The sequence below is a fragment of the Salmo salar genome, chromosome ssa01 (assembly GCF_905237065.1).
Source record: "Salmo salar chromosome ssa01, Ssal_v3.1, whole genome shotgun sequence".
NCBI classification, from domain to species: Eukaryota; Metazoa; Chordata; class Actinopteri; order Salmoniformes; family Salmonidae; genus Salmo; species Salmo salar.
The window spans coordinates 115,158,831-115,183,499 of record NC_059442.1 but is presented as its reverse complement, the minus strand read 5'-3'; the positions used below and the strand labels follow the sequence as shown (position 1 = coordinate 115,183,499).

The window sequence follows — 24,669 nt, the reverse complement described above, 5'->3', positions numbered from 1 at the left end:
ATAGTCTCTTCTGTTTAGTAGAGACCTGGTTACCAGCATGACGGATACATATAGTCTCTCTGTGGTCTGTTTAGTAGAGACCTGGTTACCAGCGTGACAGATACATATAGTCTCTCTCTTGTCTGTTTAGTAGAGACCTGGTTACCAGCGTGACAGATGCATATAGTCTCTCTGTTTAGTAGAGACCTGGTTACCAGCGTGACAGATGCATATAGTCTCTCTGTTGTCTGTTTAGTAGAGACCTGGTTACCAGCGTGACAGATACATATAGTCTCTCTGTTGTCTGTTTAGTAGAGACCTGGTTACCAGCGTGACAGATACATATAGTCTCTCTGTTTAGTAGAGACCTGGTTACCAGCGTGACGGATACATATAGTCTCTCTGTTTAGTAGAGACCTGGTTACCAGCGTGACGGATACATATAGTCTCTCTGTCTGTTTAGTAGAGACCTGGTTACCAGCGTGACAGATACATATAGCCTCTCTGTTGTCTGTTTAGTAGAGACCTGGTTACCAGTGTGACAGATACATATAGTCTCTCTGTTGTCTGTTTAGTAGAGACCTGGTTACCAGCATGACGGATACATATAGCCACTCTGTTGTCTGACAAGGACACAGGCTTTGTCTAACCTTTCTGGGAAGGGGGTTCCGCTAGGGGAACACCTGGCCTACAGCCAGTGAAATTGCAGGGCGCCAAATTCAAACAACAGAAATCTCATAATTTAAATTCCTCAAACATACAAGTATTATACACCATTTTAAAGATAATCTTCTCGGTAATCCAACCGCAGTGTCCGATTTCAAAAAGGCTTTACGGTGAAAGCACACCATGCGATTATGTTAGGTCAGCGCCTAGCCACAAAAAAACATACAGCCATTTTCCAACCAAGGAGAGGGCTCACTAAAGTCAGAAATGGCATTAAAATGAATCACTTACCTTTGATGATCTTCATCTGATGGCACTCCCAGGTCTCCATGTTAGACAATACAGTGGGGGGAAAAAGTATTTGATCCCTTGCTGATTTTGTACGTTTGCCCACTGACAAAGAAATGATCAGTCTATAATTTTAATGGTAGGTTTATTTGAACAGTGAGAGACAGAATAACAACAAAAAAATCCAGAAAAACGCATGTGAAAAATGTTATAAATGGATTTGCATTTTAATGAGGGAAATAAGTAGTTGACCCCCTCTCAATCAGAGAGATTTCTGGCTCCCAGGTGTCTTTTATACAGGTAACGAGCTGAGATTAGGAGCACACTCTTAAAGGGAGTGCTCCTAATCTCAGTTTGTTACCTGTATAAAACACACCTGTCCACAGAAGCAATCAATCAATCAGATTCCAAACTCTCCACCATGGCCAAGACCAAAGAGCTCTCCAAGGATGTCAGGGACAAGATTGTAGACCTACACAAGGCTGGAATGGGCTACAAGACCATCGCCAAGCAGCTTGATGAGAAGGTGACAACAGTTGGTGCGATTATTCGCAAATGGAAGAAACACAAAAGAACTGTCAATCTCCCTCGGCCTGGGGCTCCATGCAAGATCTCACCTCGTGGAGTTGCAATGATCATGAGAACGGTGAGGAATCAGCCCAGAACTACACAGGAGGATCTTGTCAGTGATCTCCAGGCAGCTGGGACCATAGTCACCAAGAAAACAATTGGTAACACACTACGCCGTGAAGGACTGAAATCCTGCAGCGCCCGCAAGGTCCCCCTGCCCAAAAATACATATACATGCCTGTCTGTAGTTTGCCAATGAACATCTGAATGATTCAGAGGACACCTGGGTGAAAGTGTTGTGGTCAGATGAGACCAAAATGGAGCTCTTTGGCATCAGCTCAACTCGCCGTGTTTGGAGGAGGAGGAATGCTGCCTATGACCCCAAGAACACCATCCCCACCGTCAAACATGGCGGTGGAAACATTATGGTTTGGGGGTGTTTTTCTGCTAAGGGGACAGGACAACTTCACCGCATCAAAGGGACGATGGATGGGGCCAGGTACCGTCAAATATTGGGTGAGAACCTCCTTCCCTCAGCCAGGGCATTAAAAATGGGTCGTGGATGGGTATTCCAGCATGACAATGACCCAAAACACACGGCCAAGGCAACAAAGGAGTGGCTCAAGAAGAAGCACATTAAGGTCCTGGAGTGGCCTAGCCAGTCTCCGGACCTTAATCCCATAGAAAATCTGTGGAGGGAGCTGAAGGTTTGAGTTGCCAAACGTCAGCCTCGAAATCTTAATGACTTGGAGAAGATCTGCAGGAGTGGAGTGGGACAAAATCCCTCCTGAGATGTGTGCAAACCTGGTGGCCAACTACAAGAAACCAAGTACTAAGTCATTTTTTGCCGAGGGGTCAAATACTTATTTCTCTCATTAAAATGCAAATCAATTTATAACATTTTTTTGTTGTTATTCTGTCTCTCACTGTTCAAATAAACCCATCATTAAAATTATAGACTGATCATTTCTTTGTCAGTGGGCAAACGTACAAAATCAGCAGGGGATCAAATACTTTTTTCCCTCACTGTAAATGTTTGTTTTGTTCGATAAAGTTAATCTTTATGTCCAAATACCTTCTTTTTGTTTGCGCGTTTAGTCCAGTAATCCAAATGCACAAAGCGCGGGCACAAAGTCTAGACAAAAAGTCAAAAACTTCCATTTGAGTTCGTGGAAACATGTCAAACGATGTTTCTAATCAATCCTTAGGGTGTTTTTATCGTAAATATTCAATAATGTTTCAACTGGACAATACTGTTTTCGTTAGAAAGGGAACGGAGCTCGTGCTCATGCGCGTGACTAAACTAAAGGCTTTCACCTGGGCCATCTGTTTTAGAGTGCTCTTATTTGCTCCCCTTTCACAATAGAAGCCTGAAACAACTTCTAAAGACTGACATCTAGTGGAAGCCTTAGGAAGTGCAATCTGACCCCACAGACACTGGATATTCGATAGGCATTCACTTAAACTACAAACCTCAGTATTCCCACTTCCTGGTTGGATTTTTCTCAGGTTTTTGCCTGCCATGTGAGTTCTGTAATACTCACAGACATTATTTTAACAGTTTGGAAACTTTAGTGTTTTCTATCCACATCTACTAATTATATTATATATATTCTATCTTCTGGGCCTGAGTAACAGGCAGATTACTCTGGGCATGCGTTTCATCCAAACTTCCCAATGCTGCCCCCTATCCCTAAAGTGTTAGTGCCAGTGGCAGGACATTGGTAAAAATAGAAAAGAGTAGAGGGCCTAGAGAGCTGCCCTGCGGTACACCACATGTTTGACATTTTTTATTTTTTTATTTTATTTCACCATTATTTAACCAGGTCGGCAAGTTGAGAACAAGTTCTCATTTACAATTGCGACCTGGCCAAGATAAAGCAAAGCAGTTCGACACATACAACAACACAGAGTTACACATGGAGTAAAACAAACAGTCAATAATATAGTAGAAAATAAGTCTATATACAATGTGAGCAAATGAGGTGAGACAAGGGAGGTAAAGGCAAAAAAGGCCATGGTGGCAAAGTAAATACAATATAGCAAGTAAAACACTGATATGGTAGATTTGTAGTGGAAGAAAATGCAAAGTAGAAATAATGGGGTGCAAAGGAGCTAAATAAATAAATACAGTAGGGGAAGAGGTAGTTGTTTGGGCTAAATTATAGATGGGCTATATACAGGTGCAGTGATCTGTGAGCTGCTCTGACAGCTGGTGCTTAAAGCTAGTGAGGGAGATAAGTGTTTCCAGTTTCAGAGATTTTTGTAGTTCGTTCCAGTCATTGGCAGCAGAGAACTGGAAGGAGAGACGGCCAAAGGAGGAATTGGCTTTGGGGGTGACCAGAGAGATATACCTGCTGGAGCGCGTGCTACAGGTGGGTGCTGCTATGGTGACCAGTGAGCGGAAATAAGGGGGGACTTTACCTAGCAGGGTCTTGTAGATGACCTGGAGCCAGTGGGTTTGGCGACGAGTATGAAGCGAGGGCCAGCCAACGAGAGCGTACAGGTCACAGTGGTGGGTAGTATATGGGGCTTTGGTGACAAAATGGATGGCACTGTGATAGACTGCACATTAGATAAGCTTCCATTTAAAGAAAACCCTCTGAGTTGTATTAGATAGCTCTGAATCCACAATATGGCTGAAGGTTGAAAAGACATTAACACAAGTTTTCTCAACAACAGGTTGTGGTCAGTAATATCAAAGGCTGAACTGACATCTAACAGCTCCCATAATCTTCTCATTATCTATTTCTTTACACCAATTATCAGTCATGTGTGTCAGTGCAGTACATGTTGAGTGCCCTTCTCTATAAGCTTTATGTCTTGTTAATTTGTTTACAGAGAAATAGCATTGTATTTGGTCAAACACAATTTTTTCCAACAGTTTGCTAAGAACTGGCAGCAAGCTGATAGGTCTACTGTTAGAACCAGTAAAGGCTGCTTTACCACTCCTGGGTAGCGGAATTACTTTGGCTTCCCTCCCGGCCTGAGGACAAAGACTTTCCTCTTGGCTCAGATTAAAGATATGACAGATAGGAGTGGCTATAGAGTCAGCTACCATCCTCAGTAGCTTTCCATCTAAGTTGTTAATGCCAGGAGGTTTGTCATTATTGATCTTTAACAATCATTTTTCCACCTCTCCCACCTCTTACAAAATTCAAACTTGCTCTGCTTTCTTTTCATCATGAGTTTTTCTATACAAAAATATAATTGCTCACTGTTTGTCCTGGGAATTTCCTGCCAAAGGTTGCCCACTTTGCCAATGAAATAAGCATTAAAATAATTGGCAACATCAAATGGTTTTGTGATGAATAAGCCATCTGATTCGCTGAAAGATGGAGTTGAATTTCTTTCTGCCCATAATTTATTTTAAAGTACTTTAAAGTTTTTTTTCCATCATTCTTTATATCATTGATCTTGGCTTCATAATAAAGTTTCTTCATTTTGTTGAGTTTAGTCACATCATTTCTCCATTTGCAGTAAGTCAGCCAGTCAGATGAGCAGCCAGACTTATTAGCCACTCCTTTTTCCACATCTCTTTCAACCATTCAGTTGTTCAATTCCTCATCAATCCATGTCGCCCTGGTAGGCGAGGTGGCTGTCATGGTGGCTGTCATGGCGGGTCTGTGATGGGCGGGCCTGGCGTTGGGGTGCAGGGAGGCCATTCAGTTCTGCTGGCATTTGATGAAATGGCATTTTTGTGTGTGTGTGTGTGTGTGTGTGTGTGTGTGCGCACCACAGATAAATACTTGATGAAGTCAGAGCAGAGACCACTCTAGAGAGACATTTACATTTCTGTGACTGCTCTGTTGTGTTGTGATCTCTGAACTAGAGCTCTGTTGTGAGCTCTGTTGTGATCTCTGAACTAGAGCTCTGTTGTGATCTCTGAACTAGAGCTCTGTTGTGATCTCTGAACTAGAGCTCTGTTGTGATCTCTGAACTAGAGCTCTGTTGTGATCTCTGAACTAGAGCTCTGTTGTGATCTCTGAACTAGAGCTCTGTTGTGATCTCTGAACTAGAGCTCTGTTGTGATCTCTGAACTAGAGCTCTGTTGTGATCTCTGAACTAGAGCTCTGTTGTGATCTCTGAACTAGAGTTGTGTTGTGATCTCTGAACTAGAGCCCTGTTGTGTTGTGATCTCTGAACTAGAGCTCTGTTGTGTTGTGATCTCTGAACTAGCGCTCCATCAGACACGTCTAGCTTATTTTCCCCCACTAGATTTGTCTCACCTGATTTGTATTTGTAATCAATATTTCTATTTTCTCGTCCCCCCCAAGAGTATGCAGTGTTTGTCACACACAAAATAGCAATACAATGCCTGAATGATTTCAAGTTAGCCCACCCTAGACTCTTAAAATATGCACGATGATCACAAAACCATATTTGATAACATTTTTGAAAACTGTATAGCCTGACGGAGATGTTGTGGACCGTATAGCCTGACGGAGATGTTGTGGACCCCATAGCCTGACGGAGATGTTGTGGACCCCATAGCCTGACGGAGACGTTGTGGACCGTATAGCCTGACGGAGACGTTGTGGACCGTATAGCCTGACGGAGACGTTGTGGACCGTATAGCCTGACGGAGATGTTGTGGACCCCATAGCCTGACGGAGATGTTGTGGACCCCATAGCCTGACGGAGATGTTGTGGACCCCATAGCCTGACGGAGATGTTGTGGACCCCATAGCCTGACGGAGATGTTGTGGACCGTATAGCCTGACGGAGATGTTGTGGACCGTATAGCCTGACGGAGATGTTGTGGACCGTATAGCCTGACGGAGATGTTGTGGACCGTATAGCCTGACGGAGATGTTGTGGACCGTATAGCCTGACGGAGATGTTGTGGACCGTATAGCCTGACGGAGATGTTGTGGACCGTATAGCCTGACGGAGATGTTGTGGACCGTATAGCCTGACGGAGATGTTGTGGACCGTATAGCCTGACGGAGATGTTGTGGACCCCATAGCCTGACGGAGATGTTGTGGACCCCATAGCCTGACGGAGATGTTGTGGACCCCATAGCCTGACGGAGATGTTGTGGACCGTATAGCCTGACGGAGATGTTGTGGACCGTATAGCCTGACGGAGATGTTGTGGACCCCATAGCCTGACGGAGATGTTGTGGACCCCATAGCCTGACGGAGATGTTGTGGACCCCATAGCCTGACGGAGATGTTGCTTGATACCGGAAGCTAGGTCGTAAGCTCTTGCTTGATACCGGAAGCTAGGTCGTAAGGTGTTGCTTGATACTGGAAACAACCTTCCAATGCCTCCTCTACCTGGCCTGTGAAAACCTTCCAATGCCTCCTCTACCTGGCCTGTTAAAACCTTCCAATGCCTCCTCTACCTGGCCTGTTAAAACCTTCCAATGCCTCCTCTACCTGGCCTGTTAAAACCTTCCAATGCCTCCTCTACCTGGCCTGTTAAAACCTTCCAATGCCTCCTCTACCTGGCCTGTGAAAACCTTCCAATGCCTCCTCTACCTGGCCTGTTAAAACCTTCCAATGCCTCCTCTACCTGGCCTGGTAAAACCTTCCAATGCCTCCTCTACCTGGCCTGGTAAAACCTTCCAATGCAATTACGAAGCCAGATTAATTCATTGCTATGGCTAATTTACTACCAGGAGTACTAATCAAATACCGACATAGGGAATGATGTTATTACCCAGGGTGCACATCTCATGACTTTGCTGCTCTCTTTTCACATAAGGTGTCGTTAACAAAGTTGTTAGTGTTGATTACATTTTGTAATGGTTTGTCTTTAACAAAATAAATCATAAACCCTCTTTTATTTAACAAGTTGAATATGCATATTGTTATTCTAAGTTGTGTATTATTGATGTACTCCTTCTGTGGGAATCAATCCATTACTCACCTCAAACAACATTATTGCTGCACAGTTGTGACTCAATAAGACCCGCTGTGGTTTCCACAGTTAGACTAGCCTGGAATCCAAGCTGATATACTCTGTTTCACCAGCAGATCAGTTTGGATTCCAGGCTGTTAAACATTAGCCCCTTGAAACTATCCTGTCCACTTTTACCTTGCTCCAGATTCCACCCTATAGAACTCTATTCAACATGTAGAAGGGGAATTCTCCCTCCTTTTACCGTGCTCCAGATTCAGCCCTATGGATGATGCCTCTCATGCTCTAGATTTTCCAGAACTGTATGGGACGATGCCACTACTCTCTCATCTTGCTTGTCAGACTTCTGGCCCTCCACCCATGAGACATGGTGTCTGTGGGAAGACTAGCCCAGTCTACTCTCTCTAGTCTTCTGGCCCTCCACCCATGAGACATGGTGTCTGTGGGAAGACTAGCCCAGTCTACTCTCTCTAGTCTTCTGGCCCTCCACCCATGACACATGGTGTCTGTGGGAAGACTAGCCCAGTCTACTCTCTCTAGTCTTCTGGCCCTCCACCCATGAGACATGGTCTCTGTGGGAAGACTAGCCCAGTCTACTCTCTCTAGTCTTCTGGCCCTCCACCCATGACACATGGTGTCTGTGGGAAGACTAGCCCAGTTCTCTCTAGTCTTGGCTCACCCATGAGACATGGTCTCTGTGGGAAGACTAGCCCAGTCTACTCTCTCTAGTCTTCTGGCCCTCCACCCATGAGACATGGTGTCTGTGGGAAGACTAGCCCAGTCTACTCTCTCTCCAAGAGATTGAGGAAATATTGCTGTTTCTGTTCACTATGCAGCTATTCTCCTGTCTCTGTCTGTCTGAGGAAAGCCCCCACATTAATGCAGGCCCACATGTCTGATGTGTCTGCTGCTCCTGTTTCTGAAGACTGTTCACTAGCTCGTCTCCCAGTCCTGCGTAGGCTTTATCAGAGGCACGGCAGAAAGCAGACTGGACTTACATAATAAACACGTGACCTTGTCTGTGTGTCTACGAGACGTCGTACTGATCCCAGACATACGCGTCTGTGAGGCAGACGAGACGCTTCACTTTATCTCTTGTCTCATTATCTCTGTCTCTTCTCATTATCTCTGTCTCTTGTCTCATTATCTCTGTCTCTTCTCAATATCGCTGTCTCGTCTCATTATCTCTGTCTCTTGTCATTATCTCTTACTGTTCTCAATATCTCTCTTTTGTCTCATTATCTCTGTCTCTTCTCATTATCTCTTACTCTTCTCAATATCTGTGTCTTGTCTCATCTGTCTTGTCTCATTATCTCTCTCTCTTGTTTCAATATCTCTCTGTCTCCATGTATCAGATTGATCTATGACTCTTGTCTCAGTCCAAAGGTTGATCGCAGCCTTGAATTCTATCTGTGAGGCTCTGACTTTTCCATTCTGCCAGAATCCATAGTGTGACGACTAGCCCTGTTTTACTATGCTAATCCCACCCTGCTGGTGTGTTGGATTGTACTGTGCTGATGTGATACGGACCTTCATTGAACTTTTCTTTCTTGCAACAAGCACATCTTGGCATCTTAAATTGAGGCTTAAAATTAGTGTTAACTTGCTGAGTCAATGACATTAACATTTCAATATAATGATCTTAGAATTCCTATGATGATGTTAATGAGCAGATATACCTTGTTGTGGTAGAGAATAGAGTGCCGTTTGGGAGTCGGTCTGAGTAGTGTGTGGAAGTAAGTCATTAGTTAATGAAATAACTTATGACCCAGATCTCTGACTGCACATGAACTGTAGATGCAGTATGACAGGAAACAGCATAGTTAGGACTGGGAACTACACACGGCGTAGTTCGGACTGGGAACTACACACGGCGTAGTTAGGACTGGGAACTACACACGGCGTAGTTAGGACTGGGAACGTCACACGGCGTAGTTAGGACTGGGAACGTCACACGGCGTAGTTAGGACTGGGAACTACACACGGCGTAGTTCGGACTGGGAACTACACACGGCGTAGTTAGGACTGGGAACTACACACGGCGTAGTTCGGACTGGGAACTACACACGGCGTAGTTAGGACTGGGAACTACACACGGCGTAGTTAGGACTGGGAACTACACACGGCGTAGTTAGGACTGGGAACGTCACACGGCGTAGTTAGGACTGGGAACTACACACGGCGTAGTTAGGACTGGGAACTACACACGGCGTAGTTAGGACTGGGAACTACACACGGCGTAGTTAGGACTGGGAACTACACACGGCGTAGGAGGAGCAAAGTTAGGCCTGTGAAGTTTGTTTTTATAAGATCAGGGAATCTGAACACGGTAGCTTGTTGGAGAAGAGAACATAGAGAAGTCAGGGCTGGAATTTAGTATAGCTTTAAGATTCTAGTTTCCAGAGTCCGTCGTCCCACTTTTTGATTGCTGAAGTCAGCCAGGTGTATCAGTCAGTAAGTGAGTTGGAGAATTAGCTGCAGATTGACAGGGTTTAAAAAACACTTCTACCCATCTCATCAGAGACCATGGAGCAGCTCAGACTCTCTCTGCAGGTACAAACTATCAGTTACTGTTTTGGCACTGTCACCAAACACGGAGTCTGCTTCCCAAATGGCCTGGAGTGCACTATATAGGGACTATGGTGCCATCAGCTGGACATAGTCCATCTGTAAACAGCACACCCCATCTACCTACCTACCTCATCCCCATACTGTTTTTATTTACTGTTCTGCTCTTTTGCACATTGGTATCACTACTTACACATCACCTGCTCATCTATCACTCCAGTGTTAATCTGATCAATTGTAATTACTTCGCTACTACGGCCTATTTATTGCCTTACCTCCTCACGCCATTTGCACACACTGTATATAGACTTCCTTTAATTCTATTGTGTTATTGACTGTACGCTTGTTTATCCCATGTGTAACTCTGTGTTGTTGTTTGTGTCGCACTGCTTTGCTTTATCTTGATCAGGTCACAGTTGTAAATGACAACTTGTTCTCAACTTACCTACCTGGTTAAATGAAGGTGAAATAAAAATAAAATGAATAAAATTTTTAGGACTGATCCGGAGACATTACTGTGTGAAAAGCTGTGAAGAACCAGGTAGTGTCTGCCTGCTGTCTCTACCCCCTGTGCTTTAGCATTAAGACAATGACTCAGGCTTTACATTACAGAACATACAGTAACTAAAGGAAGTGGGTGACTCAGGCTTTACATTGCAGAACATACAGTAACTAAAGGAAGTGGGTGACTCAGGCTTTACATTGCAGAACATACAGTAACTAAAGGAAGTGGGTGACTCAGGCTTTACATTGCAGAACATACAGTAACTAAAGGAAGTGGATGACTCAGGCTTTACATTGCAGAACATACAGTAACTAAAGGAAGTGTATTTATTGGACACAGTGGCTGCTTCCCAAATGGCACCCTCCTCCCCTATTACTGTGTACACTACACTTGATCAGAGCCCTATAGGGCCCTAGTCAGAAGTAGTGCACTATATAGGGAATAGGGTGCCGTTTGGGTCCAGTGTGTAGCTCAGTTGGTAGAGCATGGCACTTGCAACGACAGGGTTGTGGGTTTGATTCCCACCGGGGACCAGTATGAATATGTATGACTCACTACTGTAAGTCTCTGGATAAGAGGGTCTGCTAAATGACTCACTACTGTAAGTCTCTCTGGATAAGAGGGTCTGCTAAATGACTCACTACTGTAAGTCTCTCTGGATAAGAGAGTCTGCTAAATGACTCTCTACTGTAAGTCTCTCTGGATAAGAGAGTCTGCTAAATGACTCATTACTGTAAGTCTCTCTGGATAAGAGAGTCTGCAAAATGACTCACTACTGTAAGTCTCTCTGGATAAGAGAGTCTGCTAAATGACTCTCTACTGTAAGTCTCTCTGGATAAGAGGGTCTGCTAAATGACTCATTACTGTAAGTCTCTCTGGATAAGAGGGTCTACTAAATGACTCACTACTGTAAGTCTCTCTGGATAAGAGAGTCTACTAAATGACTCATTACTGTAGTCTCTCTGGATAAGAGTCTACTAAATGACTCACTACTGTAAGTCTCTCTGGATAAGAGGGTCTGCTAAATGACTCACTACTTACTGTAAGTCACTCTGGATAAGCAGGTCTGCTAAATGACTAATATGTAAATATATATACCGTATATGAGGTGTTTGGAAATAGCCACGGGATGTTTTTTTTGGTTTGCTAATTTAGTAGCTACTTAGCTATCTAGCTAAGTGGTTAGCTTTTTCAGAAATCAAGCATTCGCTTAGTAACGGCACAGAATTCCCTCCTTGATCAAGAATCTTGTCTAATATTTGTTTTGTACGTGCAGCAAACTGAGTAGCATTTTTTTTTACTTGTATAACTTTGAGCTGGGATGTCTGTCCTGCAAATACTGTAGTTTAGGTCAGAGACTGTATAGTCGCTCTGGATAAGAGCGTCTGCTAAATGACAAAAATGTAAAAATGTATAAAATGTTCGCAATGCGCTCGTTAGCATTTAGTTAGCATTCTCTATGGGATTTTAACATGTTAGCATTTAGTTAGCATTCTCTGGGATTTTAGCATTTAGCATTCTCTATGGGATTTTAACATGTTAGCATTCTCTATGGGATTTTAACATGTTAGCATTCTCTATGGGATTTTAACATGTTACCATTTAGTTAGCATTCTCTGGGATTTTAACATGTTAGCATTTCGTTAGCATTCTCTATGGGATTTTAACATGTTAGCATTTAGTTAGCATTCTCTATGGGATTTTAACATGTTAGCATTGCTAACCTTCTGATTCCAGAGGCTCTGGGGTTCTAAAATAGCGCCCTTTGTGTTCAGTGCCGGTATTACTGTATATCCCGGTATGTCACAAGGTCAGTATGAAGGTATGATAATCTGGATACCCGGCCAAGCCTAGTCTGAACTCAGTAGTTGGGGACTTGGCGCTTGAACCCTGTCTGTGTTGGGCGAGGCCCTGCCAAGTGTCTTAGGAGTTTTGGCATCTCTGTGAGGACTTCAGTGGCTTTCTTCTCCTCCTCCCCCACCCCCCCCCCCCCCCCCGTCTTCCACCTGTTACTCCTCCACCTCTTTACCTTCCTCCTCCACCTCTTTACCCTCCTCCTCCACCTCTTAATCCTCATCCTCCTCTTCTCCTCCTCCACCACCTCTTCCCCTCCTCCTCCACCACCTCTTCCTCTCCTCCTCCACCACCTCTTCTCCTCCTCCACCACCTCTTCCCCTCCTCCTCCACCACCTCTTCCTCTCCTCCTCCACCACCTCTTCTCCTCCTCCACCACCTCTTCCCCTCCTCCTCCACCACCACCTCTTCTCCTCCTCCTCCACCACCTCTTCCCCTCCTCCTCCACCTCTATCTTCCTCCACCTGTTCCCCTCCCCCTCCAACTCCTCCTCCTCCTCCACCTCTTTCTCCTGTTCCCCTCCGCCTCCTCCTCCCCCTCCACCTCTTTATCCTCCTCCACCTCTATCCTCCTCTTCCTTCTGACTTTTCTGTTGTCCATTTTGTTTTGTTGATCAGTTCACCTCTCTACTCCATCCTACCCTCTGTCCTACCCTCTGGCCCCTGTCTCTGCTCCGTCCTACCCTCTGGCCCCTGTCTCTGCTCCGTCCTACCCTCTGGCCCCTGTCTCTGCTCCGTCCTACCCTCTGGACCCTGTATATGCTCCGTCCTACCCTCTGGCCCCTGTCTCTGCTCCATCCGACCCTCTGGCCCCTGTCTCTGCTCCGTCCTACCCTCTGGCACCTGTCTCTGCTCCGTCCTACCCTCTGGCACCTGTCTCTGCTCCGTCCTACCCTCTGGCACCTGTCTCTGCTCCGTCCTACCCTCTGGCACCTGTCTCTGCTCCGTCCTACCCTCTGGCCCCTGTCTCTGCTCCGTCCTACCCTCTGGCCCCTGTCTCTGCTCCGTCCTACCCTCTGGCCCCTGTCTCTGCTCCGTCCTACCCTCTGGCCCCTGTCTCTGCTCCGTCCTACCCTCTGGCCCCTGTCTCTGCTCCGTCCTACCCTCTGGCCCCTGTCTCTGCTCCGTCCTACCATCTGGCCCCTGTCTCTGCTCCGTCCTACCATCTGGCCCCTGTCTCTGCTCCGTCCTACCCTCTGGCCCCTGTCTCTGCTCCGTCCTACCCTCTGGCCCCTGTCTCTGCTCCGTCCTACCCTCTGGCCCCTGTCTCTGCTCCGTCCTACCCTCTGGCCCCTGTCTCTGCTCCGTCCTACCCTCTGGCCCCTGTCTCTGCTCCGTCCTACCCTCTGGCCCCTGTCTCTGCTCCGTCCTACCCTCTGGCACCTGTCTCTGCTCCGTCCTACCCTCTGGCACCTGTCTCTGCTCCGTCCTACCCTCTGGCCCCTGTCTCTGCTCCGTCCTACCCTCTGGCCCCTGTCTCTGCTCCGTCCTACCCTCTGGCCCCTGTCGCTGCTCCGTCCTACCCTCTGGCCCCTGTCTCTGCTCCGTCCTACCCTCTGGCACCTGTCGCTGCTCCGTCCTACCCTCTGGCCCCTTTCTCTGCTCCGTCCCTACCCTCTGGCACCTGTCGCTGCTCCGTCCTACCCTCTGGCACCTGTCGCTGCTCCGTCCTACCCTCTGGCCCCTGTCTCTGCTCCGTCCTACCCTCTGGCCCCTGTCGCTGCTCCGTCCTACCCTCTGGCACCTGTCGCTGCTCCGTCCTACCCTCTGGCACCTGTCGCTGCTCCGTCCTACCCTCTGGCACCTGTCGCTGCTCCGTCCTACCCTCTGGCACCTGTCTCTGCTCAGTCCTACCCTCTGGCACCTGTCTCTGCTCCGTCCTACCCTCTGGCACCTGTCGCTGCTCCGTCCTACCCTCTGGCACCTGTCGCTGCTCCGTCCTACCCTCTGGCACCTGTCGCTGCTCCGTCCTACCCTCTGGCACCTGTCGCTGCTCCGTCCTACTCTCTGGCACCTGTCGCTGCTCCGTCCTACCCTCTGGCACCTGTCGCTGCTCCGTCCTACCCTCTGGCACCTGTCGCTGCTCCTTCCTACCCTCTGGCACCTGTCTCTGCTCCGTCCTACCCTCTGGCACCTGTCTCTATGCTACGCTGTCAGTGCAGTAATGGGCTGTTGGAGCTGATAGAGTTGAAGACTATTTTCTCTTTCAGTTGATCAGATCTTTTCTCTTCCCAGCCTGACCCCTGCGGTGGTGCTTTTGACAAGTGGAAAATGACCTCTCATTGTTGAAACCCAGTCACAGTGAGGTATCTGGTAGGGAATTCTCTCACTCTCTCCCTCTTCGGTCAAACCAGGTGTAAAACAATTATCACAGCTTCTGTTCTGTGTCTGTGACTGAGCTTCTTTTCCACCAATAAGGTGGAATGATTTTGTGTTGATAATTAGATCAGTGTGCATGCTGAGACTAACACATCTGTAGCTGTTTTGGTACTCTACTGTGATAGGCCTAGCTTACTCAATTATAGTGACACCTTACCGGACTCTACGCAGACGCTGGAGAAAGGCTATTGGCTTCGTGAGGCCACAGCTGAGTTTTACTGTCTTTTGGTTGTGTGTTTCTGTGGGGGGGAGCAGAGCGTTATGAAAGTTATCGAGGGGTATTAGATGGTTGTGTGTTTCTGTGGGGTGGAGCAGAGCGTTATGAAAGTTATCGAGGGGTATTAGATGGTTGTGTGTTTTTGTGGGGTGGAGCAGAGCGTTGTGAAAGTTATCGAGGGGTATTAGATGGTTGTGTGTTTCTGTGGGGGGGAGCAGAGCGTTGTGAAAGTTATCGAGGGGTATTAGATGGTTGTGTGTTTCTGTGGGGGGGAGCAGAGCGTTATGAAAGTTATCGAGGGGTATTAGATGGTTGTGTGTTTCTGTGGGGGGAGCAGAGCGTTATGAAAGTTATCGAGGGGTATTAGATGGTTGTGTGTTTCTGTGGGGGGGAGCAGAGCGTTATGAAAGTTATCGAGGGGTATTAGATGGTTGTGTGTTTCTGTGGGGGGGAGCAGAGCGTTATGAAAGTTATCGAGGGGTGTTAGATGGTTGTGTGTTTCTGTGGGGTGGAGCAGAGCGTTGTGAAAGTTATCGAGGGGTATTAGATGGTTGTGTGTTTCTGTGGGGGGGAGCAGAGCGTTATGAAAGTTATCGAGGGGTATTAGATGGTTGTGTGTTTCTGTGGGGTGGAGCAGAGCGTTGTGAAAGTTATCGAGGGGTATTAGATGGTTGTGTGTTTCTGTGGGGTGGAGCAGAGCGTTGTGAAAGTTATCGAGGGGTATTAGATGGTTGTGTGTTTCTGTGGGGTGGAGCAGAGCGTTGTGAAAGTTATCGAGGGGTATTAGACATTGTGTGTGTGTTTGTGAGCGAGTGAGTTAGAGAGGGTTAGAGCTGGGGTTATTTAAGGGAGTTTGGTCCGTGTTATGTTGGTGAGAAAGCGTTGTGCTGTGATGGTTAGAGCTGGGGTTAAGGGAGTTTGGTCCGTGTTATGTTGGTGAGAAAGCGTTGTGCTGTGATGGTTAAAGCTGGGGTTATTTAAGGGAGTTTGGTCCGTGTTATGTTGGTGAGAAAGCGTTGTGCTGTGATGGTTAAAGCTGGGGTTATTTAAGGGAGTTTGGTCCGTGTTATGTTGGTGAGAAAGCGTTGTGCTGTGATGGTTAAAGCTGGGGTTATTTAAGGGAGTTTGGTCCGTGGTATGTTGGTGAGAAAGCGTTGTGCTGTGATGGTTAGAGCTGGAGTTATTCATGGTACCTGTTCCCCCCTAAGCCCTGTGCTGCAGCAGAAGGCCTGCTCCGACTCTACTCCCCCAGGCAGCTGTTACCCTCTTTATCCTAATAACACTGGACACATCCCTGAAGGAGACCTCGGCACACACACAGTTAGCTCCTCAGCATGGCTCGGCAGGCTCCCTGCTGACTTTCTAACTGTGTGTTCCTGCTTCCACAGCTGACCAGTGTGATCCGTGTTGTGTCCTAAGTGTTCACGTTACTCTGTAATTACTCCTGAGCACTTTATCTGCATTCTGTTTGCTCTGGTTTGGTGTCAGATGGGATACGATCTTGTAACACGCCATTCACGGCACTACTGACTGCTGCAGTGGAGTCTCTTTCTCTGTCTCTGTCTCTCTCTGTCTCTGTCTCTCTCTCGCTCTCTCTCTCTCTCTCTCTCTTGCTCCCTCAATGGGCCCCTTTCACACAGAAACACAGTGATCTGCTGTGACTGCTCCCAGGAGGAGGCTCTTCCCTGGGACTCCCTCTCCTCCCCCTGTCTGGGGCTTCCACACTGCAGCCCTCTGGGACCTATTCTCCTCAGCCCTACTATTATTACTATACAGAACATTATTACATAATGGACACTATCACTCCTCACCTCTACTATTATTACTATACAGAACATTATTACATTATGGACACTATCACTCCTCACCTCTACTATTATTACTATACAGAACATTATTACATTATGGACACTATCACTCCTCACCTCTACTATTATTACTATACAGAACATTATTACATAATGGACACTATCACTCCTCACCTCTGCTATTATTACTATACAGAACATTATTACATTATGGACACTATCACTCCTCAGCCCTACTATTATTACTATACAGAACATTATTACATAATGGACACTATCACTCCTCACCTCTACTATTATTTCTATATAGGACATAATGGACACTATCACTCCTCAGCCCTACTATTATTACTATACAGGACATTATTACATAATGGACATTATTACATAATAGACACTATCACTCCTCAGCCCTACTATTATTACTATACAGGACATTATTACATAATGGACACTATCACTCCTCACCTCTACTATTATTACATAATGGACATTATTACATTATGGACACTATCACTCCTCACCTCTACTATTATTACTATACAGAACATTATTACATAATGGACACTACTACTGAGCCTGTTAGCAAATGTTGCTGTGTCTGTTTCCTGGTTAGAAGGAAGTAATTTCCATTCCAGTTAGGAACCTTCTGGTCCTTTTACATCGTCTTGGTGTTGACGGACTGACTGACGTCTGGATCTGAATGAGGATTCCACTGTGTTGTCAACACATTGATTACTATGGTTGTCAGTCACATCGTTGGCCCACTTGACCAAAACCTTTCCGTTGTGAAACGAGATGGAGATTGACACTAAGTTGCACGTGTCGCTAGTAGAGGTGAGGAGTGATAGTGTCCATTATGTAATAATGTCCATTATGTAATAATAGTAGGGCTGCTGTGGTCATGATATTTTGTCAACCGGTAACTCATGCAAGTGACAACAGTCTCACGGTAATTGACCTTTAATTAACATAGACACGTTTTAGCGTCTCCAGACCTACATGTTTACCAGCTGCTGATGCCTTAGTAACATCTACATCCACTTAATATACATCACAATAAACCCCTTAGTTATCTGTTAGACTCTATTATATGAAGGGGTTCATTTGGCGTGGTTGACCTGGATGGGGTTCATGATGAAGGGGTTCATGATGAAGGGGTTCATGATGATTGGGGTTCACGATGATTGGGGTTCACGATGAAGGGGTTCACGATGAAGGGGTTCAGTGTGATGGGGTTCATGGTGATGGGGTTCATTTGGCATGGTTGACCTGGATGGGGTTCATGATGAGGGGGTTTTTACTGTCCCCTGTAGGTTCCTTCTGTTAGTTTAGTTTTTACTGCCCCCTGTAGGTTCCTTCTGTTAGTTTAGTTTTTACTGTCCCCTGTAGGTTCCTTCTGTTAGTTTAGTTTTTACTGTCCCCTGTAGGTTCCTTCTGTTAGTTTAGTTTTTACTGTCCCCTGTAGGTTCCTTCTGTTAGTTTAGTTTTTACTGTCCCCTGTAGGTTCCTTCTGTTAGTTTAGTTTTTACTGTCCCCTGTAGGTTCCTTCTGTTAGTTTAGTTTTTACTGTCCCCTGTAGGTTCCTTCTGTTAGTTTAGTTTTTACTGTCCCCTGTAGGGTCCTTCTGTTAGTTTAGTATTTACTGTCCCCTGTAGGGTCCTTCTGTTAGTTTAGTTTTTACTCCCCCCTGTAGGGTCCTTCTGTTAGTTTAGTATTTACTGTCCCCTGTAGGGTCCTTCTGTTAGTTTAGTATTTACTGTCCCCTGTAGGTTCCTTCTGTTAGTTTAGTATTTACTGTCCCCTGTAGGTTCCTTCTGTTAGTTTAGTATTTACTGTCCCCTGTAGGTTCCTTCTGTTAGTTTAGTTTTTACTCCCCCCTGTAGGGTCCTTCTGTTAGTTTAGTATTTACTGTCCCCTGTAGGGTCCTTCTGTTAGTTTAGTATTTACTGTCCCCTGTAGGTTCCTTCTGTTAGTTTAGTATTTACTGTCCCCTGTAGGTTCCTTCTGTTAGTTTAGTTTTTACTCCCCCCTGTAGGTTCCTTCTGTTAGTTTAGTTTTTACTGTCCCCTGTAGGTTCCTTCTGTTAGTTTAGTTTTTACTGTCCCCTGTAGGTTCCTTCTGTTAGTTTAGTATTTACTGTCCCCTGTAGGTTCCTTCTGTTAGTTTAGTATTTACTGTCCCCTGTAGGTTCCTTCTGTTAGTTTAGTATTTACTGTCCCCTGTAGGTTCCTTCTGTTAGTTTAGTTTTTACTGTCCCCTGTAGGTTCCTTCTGTTAGTTTAGTTTTTACTGTCCCCTGTAGGTTCCTTCTGTTAGTTTAGTTTTTACTCCCCCCTGTAGGTTCCTTCTGTTAGTTTAGTTTTTACTGTCCCCTGTAGGTTCCTTCTGTTAGTTTAGTTTTTACTGTCCCCTGTAGGTTCCTTCTGTTAGTTTAGTTTTTACTGTCCCCTGTAGGTTCCTTCTGTTAGTTTAGTTTTTACTGTCCCCTGTAGGTTCCTTCTGTTAGTTTAGTTTTTACTGTCCCCTGTAGGTTCCTTCTGTTAGTTTAGTTTTTACTGTCCCCTGTAGGTTCCTTCTGTTAGTTTAGTATTTACTGTCCCCTGTAGGGTCCTTCTGTTAGTTTAGTTTTTACTCCCCCCTGTAGGTTCCTTCTGTTAGTTTAGTTTTTACTCCCCCCTGTAGGTTCCTTCTGTTAGTTTAGTATTTACTGTCCCCTGTAGGGTCCTTCTGTTAGTTTAGTTTTTACTGTCCCCTGTAGGTTCCTTCTGTTAGTTTAGTTTTTACTCCCCCCTGTAGGGTCCTTCTGTTAGTTTAGTATTTACTGTCCCCTGTAGGTTCCTTCTGTTAGTTTAGTTTTTACTGTCCCCTGTAGGTTCCTTCTGTTAGTTTAGTTTTTACTGTCCCCTGTAGGTTCCTTCTGTTAGTTTAGTTTTTACTGTCCCCTGTAGGGTCCTTCTGTTAGTTTAGTTTTTACTGTCCCCTGTAGGTTCCTTCTGTTAGTTTAGTTTTTACTCCCCCCTGTAGGTTCCTTCTGTTAGTTTAGTTTTTACTGTCCCCTGTAGGTTCCTTCTGTTAGTTTAGTTTTTACTGTCCCCTGTAGGTTCCTTCTGTTAGTTTAGTTTTTACTGTCCCCTGTAGGTTCCTTCTGTTAGTTTAGTTTTTACTCCCCCCTGTAGGGTCCTTCTGTTAGTTTAGTATTTACTGTCCCCTGTAGGTTCCTTCTGTTAGTTTAGTATTTACTGTCCCCTGTAGGTTCCTTCTGTTAGTTTAGTATTTACTGTCCCCTGTAGGTTCCTTCTGTTAGTTTAGTTTTTACTCCCCCCTGTAGGGTCCTTCTGTTAGTTTAGTATTTACTGTCCCCTGTAGGTTCCTTCTGTTAGTTTAGTTTTTACTCCCCCCTGTAGGTTCCTTCTGTTAGTTTAGTATTTACTGTCCCCTGTAGGTTCCTTCTGTTAGTTTAGTTTTTACTCCCCCCTGTAGGGTCCTTCTGTTAGTTTAGTATTTACTGTCCCCTGTAGGTTCCTTCTGTTAGTTTAGTTTTTACTCCCCCCTGTAGGTTCCTTCTGTTAGTTTAGTTTTTACTGTCCCCTGTAGGTTCCTTCTGTTAGTTTAGTTTTTACTCCCCCCTGTAGGTTCCTTCTGTTAGTTTAGTTTTTACTCCCCCCTGTAGGTTCCTTCTGTTAGTTTAGTTTTTACTGTCCCCTGTAGGTTCCTTCTGTTTCTCACACGCACACTGAACTCGTTTCGCTCAGCCCATTGTTACAGGGTACAGACAGACAGTAGTGATGCATGGGTTGACTCATAACCGGCAGTCCCATGGTTATATCCTGGCAGGATTACAGAGAATTCTACGTTTTTCACAAAGGAAAAATATACAAAACTCATAAAAAATATCTTGCTGAGTTTTGTAAATACAGATCTGAATTGCTTCTCATTGTAATAATACGCTCTCGTTGTCAATAAAATTCCTGCATCCAGGAACTGGCTTTCTATCAGCAAACAGTACTCTGACTGATGTGGAGCCACTTTTCTCTAGTTATTTTAATTTTTTTCAGCTAAAAAACTAGATTAACTTCAAGCAGAACACTAGGAAATATAGCTAGCTACATATGTTTCAATGATAAACATTAGGAAATATAGCTAGCTACATTTTGTTTCTATGATAAACATTAGGAAATATAGCTAGCTACATTTTGTTTCTATGATAAACATTAGGAAATATAGCTAGCTACATATGTTTCAATGATAAACATTAGGAAATATAGCTAGCTACATATGTTTCTATGATAAACATTAGGAAATATAGCTAGCTACATATGTTTCTATGATAAAAATTAGGAAATATAGCTAGCTACATATGTTTCTATGATAAACAGAAATACGATGGCCATGCGTCGTTTTTGCAGATTTAAGCATTTCTTTCAGTAAAATGATACATCAAATGTAGACCTCATTTTGATTTGGAAACAGGAGTGGCGAAATAGGATTTCTTTCTGCATCTTGAGAGAATATGAATGTGGAGTTAACACCTCTACAGATGGTATCTATCTCTATCAGCATCATAGAAGCTGATAGTAGTTAACATCTCTTCAGATGGTATCTATCTCTATCAGCATCATAGAAGCTGATAGATACCATCTGTAGAGGTGTTAACTAATATCTCTATCAGCATCATATAAGCTGATAGTAGTTAACACCTCTACAGATGGTATCTATCTCTATCAGCATCATAGAAGCTGATAGTAGTTAACACCTCTACAGATGGTATCTATCTCTATCAGCATCATAGAAGCTGATAGTAGTTAACACCTCTACAGATGGTATCTACCTCTATCAGCATCATAGAAGCTGATTAGTATTTCAACCATATAAATATGCATCCTGGCCCAACTGAAATCTTATCAGAAACACCTGTCATTCACACAGCTTTCTATGTCCATACAACCGGTCAAACGGATGTCATTTGGACATTTTGCACAGAGAATATATAATCTTTTGTATCTTTTAGTTATTGCATTTTTCTCCCTGTTCTGTGAATGTCTTTGGTCCACGAAAGAAGCAGAGATCACAGAACTTTACCAATGTCAGCTAGATTAAAGCGTTCTTTCTATCGGTTTATGTCATTTTATCCAGGTGAGCAAGGGTTCATTTAGTCTTCTAGGGCAACGAGAAATGACAGAAGAGAAGCTGCATGTATTTAATCGACTAATAAATAAAATGTCAGCAATTTTAGAAGCAGAAACATATCTTAAGCTAAAAGAATCGTGGTTCTGCCATCTCTGACTGTAGCCTACAGGACATTTTCCATATTATCAGGTTATGGTCTGCGGCAGGCCTCACATTATAGTCCGCTGGTTACAGAGGGGTTATTAGACAGCTGCGTGTGAACAAACAGCTGACCCGCGCACCACTAACACAAAGTCTCCCTCTCACTGTGTTCTGGTAGCTTCTCTGGGCTCGCTGCAAGATTGTTCCAGGAAGGGAAATAAAAACAACAACCCTTAGCCCAAAGTGGTACCCTATTCCCTACGTAGTGCACTACCTTGGACCAGGGCCCTATAGGGAAGTAGTGAACTATGTAAGGACTAGGGTGCCATGTTGTTGTTGTGTGGAATGAAACGAGGCAGGCAGTGGAAGGGATTTGATTACATTTCAAGGAACTCTCCTCCTTTATAATATGGAGGTTGCTGATTGATTGATACTGGACTGGTAACAAATCATTTCAGGGCCAGTCAAATGATTCCAGGTCACAAATGCACTGGAGTAATATGATCACATTTTTTGGTTCTAGTCAAGATTCTTCACGAGTGTGGTCTCAGTACTATGATGGGGTCTAAAACCAGACTGAAGTGTTTCCTGTACATTGTTTGTCTTCAGGAAGGCAGTGAGTTGCTGAGCAACAGCTTTTTCTAACATGTTTAAGACGAATGAGAGATTCGATATAGGCAACATTGTTTTACATTTGCTTTCTAATGATCATGATTTTATCCTCAAATAAGTTCATGAATTCATCACTGCTGAAGTGAAGGCCATCCTCACTTGAGGAATGCTGATTTTTCGTTATCTTTGTGACAGTATCAAAACGTATTTTTTTTATATTGTTTTTATTCTCCTCAATCAGGTTGGAAAAACTAGGCTGATCGAGCAGCTGTGAGGGCTCTTTGATACTGCATGGTACTGTCTTTCCAAGCTAGTCGGAAGACTTCCTGTTTGGTGTAGCGGCCATTTCCTTTCCAGTGTTCTGGATGCTAGCTTCAGGGCTCGGGTATTTTCTGTCTACCAGGGAGCTCATTTCCTGTGACAAATGTTTTGTTTTTAGACGTGCGGGTATTACGCAACCTTACATTTAGATAAATCAGTTAACCACCTAACCAAGGTTTCTACTCTGACATCCTTGGGTAGGTGGAGGGAGTCTGGAAGGCCATCTAGGAATCTTTAGGTTGTCTGAGAATTTATGGCACTGCTTTTTATCCTTGTTTAGGTCTGAGCAGATTATTTGTTGCGATTGCAAATTCATCCCTTCATGCCTATGTCTGCGTCTCAAATGGCACCCTATTCCCTATGCAGTGCACTACTTTTGACCAGGGTCCATAGGTCTCTGGTCAGAAATAGTGAACTATGTAGGGAATAGTGTGCAATGTGGGCTGAGCCTGAGTCTCAGTTCATTGTGTCTGTGCAGCATAAGCTCCTGTAGACGTACGAGGACAAGTTAATTCTGTTAAATATACCTGCCTGGTGGGGTGGAGGGATACCTGTGGTGACAAGGCCCTTTTAATTATGCTGTCATTCACCTTGCTAAAGTAATCCCATCGCCCGGGGCCCCGCATGGCATCCTTCCCCCAGCAGGAGAGGAGAGGTAGAGTCCTCCCCGACCTTGTTGGAAGTGGTGTGTGTGTGTGTGTGTGTGTGGTAGAACATATGCTATGTTGTTAATGTTGTTAGTGTCCAGGGTGTTGATGACTGTGTTTGCAGCAGACATGATATGTGTCGTTCTGTGAGCTTGGCTGCTGCTAATGTTTTAGTATGACGCCCACACAACCATCCTGCCACGCAGGAGACACATGTCCTATTGCCTTTTCCTGTCCTTCAATATCCTCTTCTTCTCTCCCCTCAGCAATCTATAATTACGATGTCCGTGGAGACGAGGAGCTGTCACTACAGATAGGGGACACAGTCCACATACTAGAGACGTATGAAGGTAGGAACACACTAACTGATGACACAGTCCACATACTAGAGACGTATGAAGGTAGGAACACACTAACTGATGACACAGTCCACATACTAGAGACGATAAGGTAGGAACACACATGATGACACAGTCCAAACAGAGGTAGGAACACACTAACTGATGACACAGTCCACATACTAGAGACGTATGAAGGTAGGAACACACTAACTGATGACACAGTCCACATACTAGAGACGTATGAAGGTAGGAACACACTAACTGATGACACAGTCCACATACTAGAGACGTATGAAGGTAGGAACACACTAACTGATGACACAGTCCACATACTAGAGACGTATGAAGGTAGGAACACACTAACTGATGACACAGTCCACATACTAGGTGTTGTTTCCTTTGCCGTGTAATATGTCCTGTTGTCTTCACCTCCAGGCTGGTACAGAGGACACAGGCTGAGGAGGAAGTCCAAGAAAGTGAGTTGATATTTTTACATTCAGCGGTGTAGCTTCATCTCAGCTGTTCCCTTCGTCTATTCAGGGGTGTTGGAGTGTCATTCCAACATCTGAAATGACCGGCTGAAATCAAAACAAGTTCAGCTAAGTCTTTGTTAGTCATAATGTTATATACTATGATGTTAATATGGTGTAATGTCGATAACAAATCCAATATTATTTTGTATCAGTGTTTGTGTGTCCTTTCTTTCCACCCTTCTCTTCTGCTATGCAATGGAATCAGGATGTCATTTAACCTCTTGAAATGACCGATCTGAAATC

The 24,669-nt window shown here is 44.8% G+C and overlaps 1 protein-coding gene across 7 annotated transcripts in view; it reads left to right on the top strand.

Moving 5' to 3' along the window:
- The window catches only part of LOC106591860 (dedicator of cytokinesis protein 1), a 723,705-nt gene that overhangs the window by 16,372 nt on the left and 682,664 nt on the right, over positions 1 to 24,669 (top strand). For all 7 annotated transcript variants that reach the window (XM_045687698.1, XM_045687691.1, XM_045687686.1 and 4 more), the window contains exons 2-3: positions 23,819 to 23,902; positions 24,329 to 24,369. In XM_045687698.1, coding sequence (XP_045543654.1) covers positions 23,819 to 23,902; positions 24,329 to 24,369 — 125 coding nt within the window. The remainder of the gene's footprint in view (positions 1 to 23,818; positions 23,903 to 24,328; positions 24,370 to 24,669) is intronic.